The sequence below is a fragment of the Lacerta agilis genome, chromosome 6 (assembly GCF_009819535.1).
Source record: "Lacerta agilis isolate rLacAgi1 chromosome 6, rLacAgi1.pri, whole genome shotgun sequence".
Classification (NCBI taxonomy): Eukaryota; Metazoa; Chordata; class Lepidosauria; order Squamata; family Lacertidae; genus Lacerta; species Lacerta agilis.
Genome location: NC_046317.1, coordinates 74,319,077 through 74,334,141, shown reverse-complemented (window position 1 = coordinate 74,334,141; position 15,065 = coordinate 74,319,077). Strand labels below are relative to the sequence as shown.

Below are 15,065 nucleotides of genomic sequence, written 5' to 3'. Positions count from 1 at the left end.
GCCTAATATAACTCCTCCACAAGGACGTCTCTTTAAATATGCACTTCTGTTCTGGACAGTGACTTTGTCACAATGTCACCGCAGGTTCTTGGACTTCAGTGGCTCCAGATAACTCCAGATCCAACTGCTCAATTTACAGCTGCATTTTTAATAAAATGTCCCTAAACCTGGCTTGAGATTTGAAAATGAAACTAGGCTTGCCTTATACCTAAACCAGATATCCACAGGAATGCCTTTCGTTACCACTTAGTCACCTGTTCTGGGCCTGGGTACAATTCCCTGTTCCCCACAAGAACAGATAGTGCCTCCTGAAGCCCATAGGAATGTGGACACAAATGTACCACGATATATTTAAAAGCTGAGAAGTCTCGAAACAGACTCCCTCAACCTAACCTGCCTCCCAGGATTAAGTTCTGTTAGGTGCTAAGTAATTGCGCCAGTACTTGATTGCTTACGTATTCACAGAACCTTTGAAAGGGAGAAGGAGAGCGGGGACAGAAAACCAGAAAAAAATTGGCTCTGCCTCAGGATTCCTTTAGTCCCACGTACGGAAACCCTCTTAGCCAAACCATCAAGTCCAGTGGTCATCATCACCTGCTGCTAATAATCATAGAATCATAGAATTGGAAGAGACCACAAGGGCCATCCAGTCCAACCCCCTGCCAAGCAGAAAACACCATCAAAGCATTCCTGACAGATGGCTGTCAAGCCTCCGCTTAAAGACCTCCAAAAAAGGAGACTCCACCACACTCCTTGGCAGCAAATTCCACTGTCAAACAGCTCTTACTGTACCTAGGTGTACCTAGGGTCCCTTGTGCCCTTGGAAAGGAGCTGTTTCAGTAATGCCACCCTGCCGCCTGAAAAAAGGCACTTTCCTACAATAGCCACATTAGAAATTACTGCATTTTACATGACCCAGGTATTTGAAGCATCTAGAGTGAAGGCAAGGCGAGGAGGAAGGGCAAAAAAAATAAAAATAAGAAATGCACGCCATTGTGCCGTGGTGCAAGAAGCACAGGAGGCTTCTTCCACATTTAATCTTGCTGCAACAGTGGGGCTGCATGGCCACACACATATACATTATACACAATACAGTCTGATTGTGTGCCAGTGTACTGGAAGAAGCAAATATCACCATTGTCAAAGCAATGATTCTTCAACATCAACTTTATTGCACTTTGGCATGTTGTGCCTGATTATTGTCATCCAAAGCGACTACTCTATTCCAAACTTTAAAATGGAAAGTGTAATGCTAGTGGTCAACAGAAGAGGTTCAAAGACTTTCTCAAGGCAAAGAAATGTAGTATAAGCACTGACAACTGGGGAAAATTGGCCTGCAAGCACTCTAATTGGAGAACAGCCTTTACCAAAGATGTCATGGGCTTTGAAGATGCTCGGACTCAGGACGAAAGGGAGAAACGTGCTAAGAGGAAGGCACGCTTGGCAAATCCTCACCGTGATCAACTCCCGCCTGGAAACCTATGTCCCCACCATGGAAGGAGGTGTGGATTCAGAATTGGCCTCCACAGTCACTTATGGACTCACTGTTAAGACTGTGTTCATGGAAGACAATCTTACTCAACTACGAGTGATTGTCAAATATACATACATACATACATACATACATACATACATACATACCTCGTCCATCTGACTGGGTTTCCCCAGCCACTCTGGACGGCTTCCAACAAAATATTAAAAATACAATAAAACATCAAACATTTAAAAACTTCCCTAAACAGCGCTGCCTTCAGGTGTCTTCTAAAAGTCAGATAGTTGTTTATTTCCTTGACATCTGATGGGAGGGCATTCCACAAGGCGGGCGCCACTACCGAGAAGGCCCCTTCCCACCAAAGTTGATCCCAGCCCTTATATGCAAATTAGCATCATGGGCCTATGCACCAAGTGTTTTAATTACTAGCAATACCTCTGCTGGTGTCGTGATCTTAGCTGCCCTTTCCTCCAGGAAACAGGCAGCTGTAATTTGTGTTTGCTTTCATTTTCAGAGGAGCCTTCAAGGGTAGCCCCATTTACAGTACAATTGCAGTAGTCAACAAGTGTACAGCAATGTCTAGTTCTAGACAAAGGAAAATGCTCAGTGAGCATTGAGTGAATGCATTAGCAAGGGTTTTCTCTCCAGGCTAAAGAGCAGATAAATTAGGCGAATAATGACCAATGTTTATCTTTCTCCTGTCCTGACATTGCACCTCTCTTAAGTAATCAGTTTTAATTATCACAGCATCATTGGCTCAGCAAAACCAAGGACTGGGCTATAAATCAGCCTCCTAGTTGCCCTTTATTTCTCAGCATTGCCAAAGTAATTAAGGACTACAGCAGCTCTGTTACTCTCTCTTTTCCTCCGCGGTGAACTTGATTGAATCAGGCCAGAGAACACAGCTTTTCCTATTTAGCCTTGCAGTTTTCACATATGAGGCCAATTGGCTTTTTTAAAAGAGAGAGAGACAGAGAGACAGAATGAGAATGATAGTGGCATGTGTAGAAATTGTAGTTTTGGTGTCAGGAAAAGCTCAAGGCTATAGGGATAACATCTCAACTGAGCTGCTGTTGCATGATAGGAAACCTTGATGATCTGGCCAGTTACTGAATCTGACTGACTGCCGGGCCTAAGCAGCTCCACACGGAGGTGATGCTACGCCTGAAAACATCCATTGCCAGGGGGAAGTGAAGCAATCACCTTCACACTATACAAAAGTATGGTATCTATGGGCTCACAATAAATGTGAAAGCAAATTTTCAATGCAACATTTGTAACTCCTCTGATCTTAAAACATTCTCAAGATAGCATAAAAGCTGATGTCTCTGTGCAAGTTAGTATCATTCAGTTAAGTTGTAGACAGGCGAACAAATATCAGTGTACTGGATGAAGCAAAGATCACCAGTGTTGAAGCAATGATTCTTCAACATCAACTTCGTTGGACTAGTCATGTTGTGCGGATGCCTGATTATCGTCTTCCAAAGCAACTACTCTATTCCGAACTTAAAAATGGAAAGCGTAATGCTGGTGGTCAAGAAAAGAGGTTTAAAGACTGTCTCAAGGCAAGTCTTTAAAAATGTAGTATAAACACTGACAACTGGGAAACACTGGCCTGCGAGCACTCCAGTTGGAGAACAGCCTTCACCAAAGGTGTTGTGGGCTTTGAAGACACTCAAACTCAGAACGCAAGGGAGAAACGTGCTAAGAGGAAGGCACGCTTGGCAAATCCACACCGTGATCAACTCCCGCCCGGAAACCAATGTCCCCACTGTGGAAAGACGTGTGGGTCCAGAATTGGCCTCCACAGTCACTTACGGACTCATTGTTAAAACCGTGTTTATGGAACACAATCTTACTTGGCTACGAGTGATCGCTGAAGAAGAAGAGTTGATCAATTTTGGGTGTTCATTTTGAGAATCTATAATAGCTGCTGGAGAAAGGAAGATAGCCCCAAGAAGCCAAAAGTTGCTCTGATCTTCCTCTCATTCCTCTCCACTTTGGCACAGTAGTGTGAATACAGCTAAATACTGCCCAGTTGTTGATTTTATGCCTATTTCATAGAATCATAGAGTTGGAAGAGACCACAAGGGCCATCCAGTCCAACCCCCTTAACCCATTCTGAAAGTATTGTGTATACCAGGGGTGGAGAACCATTTCCAGGGAGCAGGCCAGATGTTTAGGATACCCAAACCCAGCGGTGCCAGGTATAGGGGGTGGAGGGGGCTTCAGCTCTCCCAATATTGAGGGAGCTGCCACCCCCACCACCGCCAGGTGCCACCCACACATCCCAGCCCCAGGCTCCGCCTGGCAGCCCAGGAGCCAGGTGGCTGTTGGGACGAGCACAGGAGATCTTTGCTTCGCTCATCCCAGCTGCAGCCCAGGAGCAAGGCAGGGGCTGGGTCAAGCAAGCGTGGGGGGTCACCCTCTGCACGCCAGGCAGCAGCATCATGTGACGTGTTTGTTATACATGACCATGCCCCCTCAATGTAGGGGGGCAAGTGGGTGCCCCTGCCCAAACCCCACAGGTCATTTTGACAGGGGGCACTTCACCCACAGCAAAGTAAGAATGCAAAGTGGATTTTCTAGACTACCCTCTCATTAGCCTTGTCCATATCAAACATAAATTGCAGCACCTCTGCCCTGTGAATATCCACATGTAGCCAAGCAAATGAATGCTCAGCCAGGACTGCAATGGGTGGTGTCAAATAAGTATACCACCTCCTTTCCCAGTTCAGAATTAGAGTGGAAGGTAATGAATGGTTTTAATCAGAGGTCCTTCAAACTGTAACTTATTTTGTCATGAGTGTCTTTGATGATAGGTCTTTTGCAAAAAGATTTCCCTGTAGCTTCAGGGCCAACCTTATCATGCTGTCTCTTAAAGTTCTGCTGAATTTCTGCAGTGCCAAACTGGATCAGAACTGAGGTACATTTTGTGCTGTCTCTTCCTGGCAAAGCAATGCACCCACTCTGGACAGATATGGACATAATCCCCTAACATGAAAGTTTAATCTTGCTTTACTCCTTTCCATATTCCATAACATAACCAGTCTTCCCAGAGCTCCCCATCAGCATTTTTGCACACATTTAGCAGCCAAATGTACATGTTTTTGGATGAAATTTTGGCGAGTCTGCACAGTTTTGCAAGCAATTCTCCTTTAGTAACATATTTTTGCATGTTGTTTTCACTAATATTACATGCCTTTTCATGCACACTTTCCATTAATACATGCATTTTGGTACACATATGGTCAGGTATCTGCATCAAGAAATTTGGGGAAGTGTGAATTTTGAAGGATGGCGGATTTTCAGTTGAAATATTGATTTGGATTAGGTAGATTTGCGTTAAAATGCACACCGAATGAGCTTTCTCCTACATTGCTACTCCCAAGTAACATTTAGTGAGTTCCTACACTGCATCATGGGTTCCAGCTTCTTGCATAACCAGCTAGATGGGGAATTAGACAATAAGATTCCTTCACGTCCTTGTTCAAGTAGCCAGCCGAACAGAATGGAGAGGTGCTTAAGTGAGACACTTGGTAGCTGAAGTGGAGAAAGAAGATTAATAAGGAACATAGGGAAAGATAAAGAGAAGGCCAGGGTAGTGTGCTGGGAAATGAACATAAAATTCTGGATTCTTAGCTGAACCAACCAAGCATGAACCATCTGTCTCTCTCCCCCTCCTGTTCTGACCTGGAATGGCATCCAGCCAGGGTGGGTATCATTAAGCCAAGGCCGCGATGTGCCATAGTTTCATTTAGCTGCTGCAAATGACAGTTTAAAATGGTGCCCTATGTTGGCACAAACACATTGGCTAACCTGCGGCCCACAAATGCTTTGCTGAATCTGGGATAAGGTCACAGAGAGCTTCTGTAAAACAGTAACAGCTATTAATATATTTCCAGTCACAGGTAGGTAGCCGTGTTGGTCTGCCATAGTCAAAACAAAATAACAAAATAACAAAATTCCTTCCAGTAGCACCTTTGAGACCAACTAAGTTTCGTTCTTGGTATGAGCTTTCATGTGCATGCACACTTCTTCAGATACACTGAAACAGAAGTCACCAGACCCTTATATATAGTGAGAGAGTGGGGAGGGGTATTACTCAGAAGGGTGGTGGGAATGGGTGATTGGCTGATGGGTGTGGAAAACCTGTTGACGACTGTTAAGGACTGCAATTGGTCTTACAGGAAAAAGCAATGCAATGGGTGAGTGTTAACAATTGCAGTCGTTAACAGTTCTGATCAGATCTGAACAGTATCTTCAGATACATTTTTGTTAAGGATAGCCATGTGTCTAGAGCAGAGGTTCCCAAACTGTGGTCTGCAGACCACGTGAGTTTCATGCAGGTGGTCCGCAGTGTGTTTGTGAAGAATGCTTACAATTTGAATTCTGTAGAAATCAAATTGTAACACAATAAAATGCATGCAATTCCATATAAGAAATAAAAGAAGCAAAAAACAAACAAACCAATTTGAAGATTATTTGGCACAGCACATTACAATTGCTGCAACAGGCAGAAACAAAATCATTAAGTTGTCTACCGAGACCCTCAGCAATTTTCATGTGGTCTAGCGAAGATAGGTCACTAATTAACCCCCAATCCATTCTCTCCAACTTCCACAGGACATTTAGTTAATGCCAGCTCAGACCTGATGAAATTAGACCACGAAGAGGAGCCACAGCTATCAGAGCCATACCTTTCCAAACAGAAGAAGCTCATGGTGAGATGCTCATAGCAGCACACATACAACATTTAATCTGTTTCAAACTGTTTTTAGTTTATCATTGCTTTTAATTCTTTTGGGGGTGTTTTAAATAACTGTTTTTGATGATATTTTTTATTGTTTTCTTAAACTTCTATGAGGTGTATTGGGTTTTTCTAAACAATAAAGTGCCATGTGGATTTGGATGGCTATTGGTACTGAAGATGACAGGTGTTTAACTGAATCCAGATGTGCTGGAGTTGAGTGTTTTCTAGCAAACTAAAGTTTCGCAAATGGGGTTGCCATTTTGCCTGCCATTGCTGCCCTGACAGTGTGACCAGATTCAAAAGAGGATAAGGTTCCTGCACCTTTAACAGCTGTACAGAAGGGGGGATTTCTGATGTATGTAAGAAGGAATTTTAGAGTTGGAAGGAAGGGAGGACCTTGGAGGTCTAGTCCAGCTACAGTCTCAATACAGGATCCACAACACAGGATGCAACTACTGCATCCCTGACAGGTGGTTGACCAGCTTTTGCTTAAGAACTTCCAGTGAAGGAGAGCCCACCCCCACCCCCCACCTCCCAAGGCAGTTTGCTCCACTGTTGAACAGCTTTTACTATTAGGAAGTTCCTTCTAAGGTTGGGCTGAAATCTGTTTCCCTGCAAATTCCACCCGCTGGTTCTAGTTCTGCTTTCTGGAGCAACAGCAAACAAGTCTGCTCCATCTTGGGCAGCCCTTCAGAGATTTGAAGACAGCTCTCCTGCCCTAATATTCTCTTTTCCAACCTAAACACACCCAGCTCATACAACCATTCCTCATAGGACTTCCAATTCCAGACTCCTCACCATCCCAGATGTCTTCGTCTGGGCACACTCCAGCTTGCCAATAGCCTCCTTAACATGTGGCGCCCATAACTGGGCCCAGTGCTCTAGATAGCACCTGACCACCACATAATAAAGCGGAGTTATTGCTTCTCATGACCTAGACACAATGTCTCTGTTAGTGCAGTCCTGGCAGAGGTTGGAAGTTGCTTTTATGAACACATCCCTGAATATTTGGCCTTCCGAGCACCTATTCTCGTAGCACATGGCAGATTGATCAAAACAACGACAAGGCTTTTCAAAGTCATTTGTTTGTAAAATAAAATCTACTACTTCCAAATTGTGTGAATGTTGGTTTTTAAGGAAGGTTTTTGTTTTGTTTTTTTGCAAGAAAACACATTCTTCTTGTTCGATTTTGATGTAAACATTTACTGTTTATATCTAGGCCAAGATCCTGGAACATGACAATGTGAACTACTTGAAGAAAATCCTGGGTGATCTGGGAATGGTGCTAGATCAGATTGAAGCTGAGCTGGAGAAAAGAAAAATTGAATACCAAGGTAGGCATCGTGCTGTTGCAGACATTATTTTCTAAGTCTGCTGGGAGAGACTGTTGGAGAGCAAACTTTATTTGGCTGGTAAAGCTAGAGCAGATTTTGTTAGATGAGATATAATCCATTATCAGAAGGATGTTATGTGAAAATGATATTTTGCTGTCAGCTATTAATTAGTAGTAGTAGCAGTAGTAGTAGTATCATTATCTGCTGTGATGTTATCATCACTAAGGCTTGGCAAGTCCAGCTGGCCATAGCAGACGACTGGACAAAGGGACTCACAGAACAAAGAAGCAGGAAGTGCAGTGGCTGCTTCTAAAGAAAGACTGAAGGTAGCGGCTGGGAACCTCAGACCCTGTGCTTAAATGCAGTTTCCCCAGATGCCACGCTTGGAGTTCTCCAGGCTGCACCCTCTCTCCCCAGGTCACTCCCCTCACCACCTTGCTTTGTGCCCTCCTTTAGTATTTTTGCCTGGTTGGAAAATATAATTGAACCATGGCTTTTGCCTGCCTGGATAGAGGTGTGTGTGTGTTTGTGTGGTGCCCTGTGCGAGGCCAAAATTCGGCTCCGCCCCTCTGCCTCTCTCCTTCCATTCTGTTCAATTCAATTCACTACATCATAGTTCAACACCTTGCAGTCTTGGCGCCCGATATGGGGGAACCAGTCGTGCTGCCCTAAATCCGCCTCTGGAGTAGACATCTCAAGGACAATATAGCTGCATTAAGCTAGCACTGCTTACCCCCCGCCCAATCAAAACCACTTGAAGCCTCTTCTTCAGTTCAGGCCCACATCTCCTTTGATCAAGACCAGCAGGCATTCGTTTTGTTTCCAATGCTGTGAGCTTCCAGCTGTGAGTCAGGTTTGACTGTGTATTCGTGCCAAGAAAAATACATTAGGAACGAGACAGAGAGCGCAATAAGTATGCTTTGAAAATCTCCTGTTGAGAATGGCTCAGAGGGGTTCCATGTTCTGTCAAGGGTCCTCCTGCTTTTCCCAGATGAACCTTGACTTTTGCACTGACTGCAGCACATTGTCATATCATGCTTCAAAGTGGGCACCTATAATAGTTAGGGCTGCCATACATCCGGATTTTCCCAGACATTACTGGGATTTGAAAGGCGGAATTGATGTCCAGGGGGATTTCCAAAGAGCGGCGCTTTTGGTGTGTCCTGGTTTTTACTTTTTGAAATACGGCAACCCTAACATAGTGAACCAGCTAAAAGCTCAAGCCCAGAGATGGAAGGCACACCATGAGAGTTTCCTGTACAAATGTACACTTCTGTTAATGTGCTAAGTAAGGACAGGGATAAGTTGGATTCAATTCACATTTAAAGGCAAAACTACCTTATTTGCACTTTACAAAAGCATATATGAACTGAAACACAACCACACTTCAGAATTTTCGCAGTTCACCAAATATTGTTGTGTAGCTCTCCATGCATGTAACGTGTACAAAAATGCATATACTAGGGTAAAAGGTGCATAAAAATGCCTAAGTTGGTGAAAACTACAAAAATGCATCATATTGTTTTTATTCATTTTATTTCATAAAATTCATACACCGCTTGATTGTAAAAAAACCCCAAAAACTTAAAGCTATATTAGGCAAAATCGCTTTGCAAAAAAGTGCACATTTTCCAAAATTGCTGTGAAAACTACAGAAATGCATCATATTGTTTTTATTCATTTTATTTCATAAAATTCATACACCGCTTGATTGTAAAAAAAACAAAACTTAAATCTATATTAGGCAAAATCGCTTTGCAAAAAAGTGCACATTTTCCAAAATTGCTGTGAAAACTACAAAAATGCATCATACTGTTTTTATTCATTTTATTTCATAAATTTCATACACCGCTTGATTGTAAAAAAAAAACCAAAAAAACTTAAATCTATATTAGGCAAAATCGCTTTGCAAAAAAGTGCACATTTTCCAAAATTGCTGTGCAAAAAGTGTATATTAGGATAAATTTGCTGAAGAATTTTTGTGAAGACTTAAGAAAAATACATTGCAAACTGATATGGAAATATGGAGAACTGTACTTAACACTGGGGAAAAACCGAGAAGCCTGAATTGACAAATCTACCCATCCCAAATGCTAAGTTAATGCCAGCTGTGCCTGCCATACTGCTGAATCCACATCCAGTTAGTCACACTTTAGTTGCAATGAAATCAGTTTGAAACACTAGTTGTGACTAACTTGTTCCGTTGATTTCAGTGGGACCCAAGTGTGACTACCTTGATCTGGATAAAAAACAACAACAGCAGTGATATATACTCAGCCAGGAGTTTATACTATGATTTACAACATGAACATCTTATGGGTGGTTATTTACTTAGTGGTTCTTCTAATTTAATCATAACGTTAGGGAGTTTGCACGCATCATTTCCAAAATTCATAGTACTAGAGGGACAGGAAGAACCTCATAAAACAGGTACTTCTTGTTGATTTTTTTTTTTGTTTTAAATCAACCTAACTTTCTGCTTTCTGCCCACTGCCTCTGTTCACTTCAGGCCCAAAGCTTGCAGGGTTCCATATACAGTAACATCAAAGCACTGGCGGCCGTGATGTTACAGTATGTCATGTCACCTGAGCCAATTGAAGCCAAAGATGTGTTGACACCCTAGTGCAGCATTGATTAAGGTTGCCATATTCTGGGGATCATAACCCAGAAACCCCACCCCACCATCGGGGCATTCCCCTCACCATCCCACATCTCCATCGCTCCTCCCCTCCCTGCCACTAACCCCTTCCTCACCTGCCTGCTCCCCCCTTCGTCCCTCCCCTCTTACCTTTGCTGTCATCAGCCTCCTGTTCACGATGGGAGGCCGAGTGGCCCTGGCAAGGTCATGCAAGGCCAGGCGACCACCAGGAACAACACCAGGCCTAGCACGACCCCCAGCAAACCGCTCCAGGCCACCTGATTCCTATTTCCTGTTCTGGGGTACAGCACCTCCTGAGCATGCAGGTGTCCCACAAAAAAAACAAAAACATAGACATAGACATAAAAAAATCCCAAACATGGGCATTTAATCCAAAATGCAAAAATCCACCCAGATGAGGATGCTGGCCCCCCAAAACAAGATATGTCTGGGAAATTGTATGACAATCCGAACATTGATTCTCTGATGTCATAGACAGCTGTGTAAATTTAGGGCCTGACAACGGACTCACTTGCAATAAGAAACGGGCATATTTGGAGAATCAAAGGCATCAAAAGAGGCAGAACAAACAGAAAAGAGAAAGGAAGAGGATGAACAAAGCACTGGGTTCAAGAAGACTATTGGGGCAGGGATTCATATGAATACGGGCAAGTGACTTTGGATCGAGAAAAAACAGCACCCAAAGCCAAGTGGAAATAAAAGTTCTGAAATAAAAATTATCTCTGCCAGCTCCCTTCACACTCCTAGAATCTTACAGTTTATGGCGTGTTTTTCCCCCTAACACAATGTACCCACTGAGCTTGTAGTTTGAGGTTAAAGATCAGCACAATTTTTCTGTTGAAAACCCCACCCACCCCCTGCTGCTTTTGCACCCACAGGGGGAAAGATATGGGTAGTTTTGAGCTGAAGAGAGTTTGTGAATACATATCTGCCCAATAAATAGCAGCAGGGAACTTTTCACACAGGAGAGACATTTTTAACAGCCTTTCTGGTAGAAAGAATAGCTATTAAAAACAAGTCCTTCTCTGCAGAAGCCTGACATTTCTAATAATTGCACCTGCCTATGGATCCCAGGGTTGGCCTGCAGAGGGGTTTTCTCTTTGGCTTTGAAAGCTTTGAAAGTCAGCCAGGTTCTGATCTCTCAAGCCACTTCTTATTCTCTCAGAGGCTATGCTTGGAAAGAAATATATATATCCTAGCAGGCTTGGTTGAGCTACATGCAAAAGTGCCAAGGTGACAGACATCACAGTGAGAGGCATCCAGTAATTATGAGTGCAATATGCTGCAAAGTAGGAGGCAGAGAAAGAGAGGATCATGGTCTCAAGAGCTATTTTTGGGTGCCATTGTTATAATGTGCCATTGTTATAATAACGAGAGCTGCTCATGTTTTCATTCTTCAGTGTCCAGCTTCCTCCTTATTGTCTCTAGAAGTTAAATTCTGGAGTGGGCGGTGGATAAATGTTGCCTCCAGCGGGCATCCGTGTTAATGCATGTACTTTACAGAAGAAGCAGTGAGACGTGCATGCAGGAGTAAACTGGGAAAGAATGTGCAGCTATTTCAATTACCCGCATATACGTTGTGCTAATGTGGGGCATTAGACCCAGAGGGTTGTTTGAAAGGCTCCATAGAAAAAGGTGACAGAGACCTAGGGATGCCACCTGTGCCAGCTGGCTATCTATCATTGTTGTGGCTTGCCACCCAATCTCCAAGTGGTGCGAGATTCCAGGGATTCCAGGCAAACACTCAGGGTTTGTGTTTCCTTTTGGAATGAGGCACAGCGGAGACTGTGGCGTCTTTATGATATATGGTTTATTTACACATATATACAACCTGAGCCCACGATGGAGGGGTTCGCATCATAATCACCCAAAGAGCGCCTTGCTTCCCCCATAGCTGCAACCTTGGATTCAATAAGAAATCAAGCATCGCTCTGTCTCTCTGGCTTCCCAGCCTGCTACTTCCTTGCTTCTAGCTCACATCACTCCACTCTCAACTCTGGCCTTTGTCTTTCTAGATACCAGCCAGTTGAGGAAGGGGGCTCCACCCATTTTTCTCCTGGCACTGGGCCACTCCCTTTGTTTCCTTAATGGCCCATTACCCAAGCTACCACCTCCACTAGGAAGCTAGTCCGGCTATTCCAGGAATTTGAATCTTTGCTTAAATTTTCACAGTTGCTGGATCCAGGAATTAGAAGGGTCTAGGCATACAGCTTTCTCCCCACACCAGACTCATAAGATTATTAGTATCATCATCATCATCATCATCATCATCATCATCAAGTATTTATATCTCCTTTCTAGAGACATTGATGTAAATTGCAAAATATTAATAAATTGAAACAAGGAAAGTGCAGCTTGTTAAGGATGCTAAGGTTCATTTGGGGAAAGCGACTTGCTTTAAAGTACAGTACGGAGGCACCCTTAATCTCAGGAAGTGGGGTGTCTGTGTATCACATGGCGACTTTTCTCCTTTGGGGAATGAAACCTGACAACAAGGCTTCACTGTGCAGGAAGTAGGCTAGTATTCACTTTTTTAGGGGGTGGGGAGCTAATTGTCAACCGATAGAGAGCTTGGATTCCAGCTGCCAAGGTTGGGCTGGGAGAAAAGAGCCCAACAAATTTCGCCAGGACAGTGGGGTTAATTGCTCCATTCCAAAGAGAGGAAACGTTATTGAGTCCTCATATGACTCACCTGGAAGGCTCCCCTCTCCACTGCCTCACTGCAGGTTTTTCTTTGGGCTGAAGATTAGCTTGGAGAACCAAAACAAACAAGCAAGGTGTTGCAATTGTTTGAAATTACATCCCACCTATTTGGGGGATTAGGAAGGCCCATAACCTTCAGAGTTGCCACTGGACGCCACAAAGATTTTGATGATGGATGACTTCCAGTTTCAAAGTCTGCTGCAAATGCTGTTGCTATAGGTTTTTCATTCACGGTAGATTCATCAAATTCTGCTAAGATCAGCAGGGGCAACACAGCAGGAAAGGGAAGCCTTCCCCTGCCCTGCCCTTCTTTCTTCTTGTTCTAGTACTGGTTAAAGGAGTTTTCACACCAGACAAATGACCTCTGATTCAATTTAAATTTTAATTGCAAATTAAAACTCCTCTGTCTCTGCCCCTGCATTTTTCAACTGGCCCAAAATTGAAGAGCTGCCCACCATGTAGGCTGCAAGGAACTGCTGGTTTTCTCTTTCTCTGTACCAAATATGGTGAAAATCTAGAGTGGCCAGTTAGGCTTCGCCAAAAAGAAGACAAAAGTGGGTGCCAATTTACATAAAATCTCTGTGTTAATTGATATGCACATATGCAAATTTAGTAATTCAGATAGAAATTGAGTACATCTAACCATAACTGCTATGGTTCAGTGCCTGTTCAGTATGCTGTCTGGGTACAACCTGTTGATTTGGCCTCTGCTCTGCTTCCTTATAGTTGCCTTGTAGCAGACGGACCTTGGAATGCAGAACTTTGGTACCCTTACAGAGGACTGTCCCCTGTAAAGTAGGACACAAGGCTATCCAGCAGAAAACAAGTGTAGAGTTGACAGAATGCATAAACTGCAAAACCTGGCAACAGTGATGGATAGCACAGCCCTAACCATCCCTATTCAGAAGTACATCCTCTTGAATTTATTGGGGGGTTGTTGTTGTTGTTCAGTCGTTCAGTCATGTCCGACTCTTCGTGACCCCATGGACCAGAGCACGCCAGGCACGCCTATCCTTCACTGCCTCTCGCAGTTTGGCCAAACTCATGTTAGTAGCTTCGAGAACACTGTCCAACCATCTCATCCTCTGTCGTCCCCTTCTCCTTGTGCCCTCCATCTTTCCCAACATCAGGGTCTTTTCTAGGGAGTCTTCTCTTCTCATGAGGTGGCCAAAGTACTGGAGCCTCAACTTCAGGATCTGTCCTTCTAGTGAGCATTCAGGGCTGATTTCTTTGAGAATGGATAGGTTTGATCTTCTTGCAGTCCATGGGACTCTCAAGAGTCTCCTCCAGCACCATAATTCAAAAGCATCAATTCTTTGGCGATCAGCCTTCTTGATGGTCCAGCTCTCACTTCCGTACATTACTACTGGGAAGACCATAGCTTTAACTATACGGACCTTTGTCGGCAAGGTGATGTCTTTGCTTTTTAAGATGCTGTCTAGGTTTTTCATTGCTTTTCTCCCAAGAAGCAGGCGTCTTCTAATTTCGTGACTGCTGTCACCATCTGCAGTGATCATGGAACCCAAGAAAGTGAAATCTCTCACTGCCTCCATTTCTTCCCCTTCTATTTGCCAGGAGGTGATGGGACCAGTGGCCATGATCTTAGTTTTTTTGATGTTGAGCTTCAGACCATATCTTGCGCTTTCCTCTTTTACCCTCATTAAAAGGTTCTTTAATTCCTCCTCACTTTCTGCCATCAAGGTAGTATCATCAGCATATCTGAGGTTGTTGATATTTTTTCCGGCAATCTTAATTCCGGTTTGGGATTCATCCAGTCCAGCCTTTCGCATGATGAATTCTGCATATAAGTTAAATAAGCAGGGAGACAATATACAGCCTTGTCGTACTCCTTTCCCAATTTTGAACCAATCAGTTGTTCCATATCCAGTTCTAACTGTAGCTTCTTGTCCCACATAGAGATTTCTCAGGAGACAAATGAGGTGATCCGGCACTCCCATTTCTTTAAGAACTTACCATAGTTTGCTGTGGTCGACACAGTCAAATGCTTTTGCGTAGTCAATGAAGCAGAAGTAGATGTTTTTCTGGAACTCTCTAGCTTTCTCCATAATCCAGCGCATGTTTGCAATTTGGTCTCTGGTTCCTCTGCCCCTTCGAAATCCAGCT

At 43.6% G+C, this 15,065-nt stretch overlaps 1 protein-coding gene across 2 annotated transcripts in view; it reads left to right on the top strand.

Annotated features, from left to right (window-relative positions):
- Window positions 1-15,065, top strand: part of GDAP1L1 (ganglioside induced differentiation associated protein 1 like 1) — a 44,858-nt gene that overhangs the window by 25,463 nt on the left and 4,330 nt on the right. For both annotated transcript variants that reach the window (XM_033153458.1, XM_033153459.1), the window contains exons 4-5: window positions 6,119-6,216; window positions 7,465-7,579. In XM_033153458.1, coding sequence (XP_033009349.1) covers window positions 6,119-6,216; window positions 7,465-7,579 — 213 coding nt within the window. The remainder of the gene's footprint in view (window positions 1-6,118; window positions 6,217-7,464; window positions 7,580-15,065) is intronic.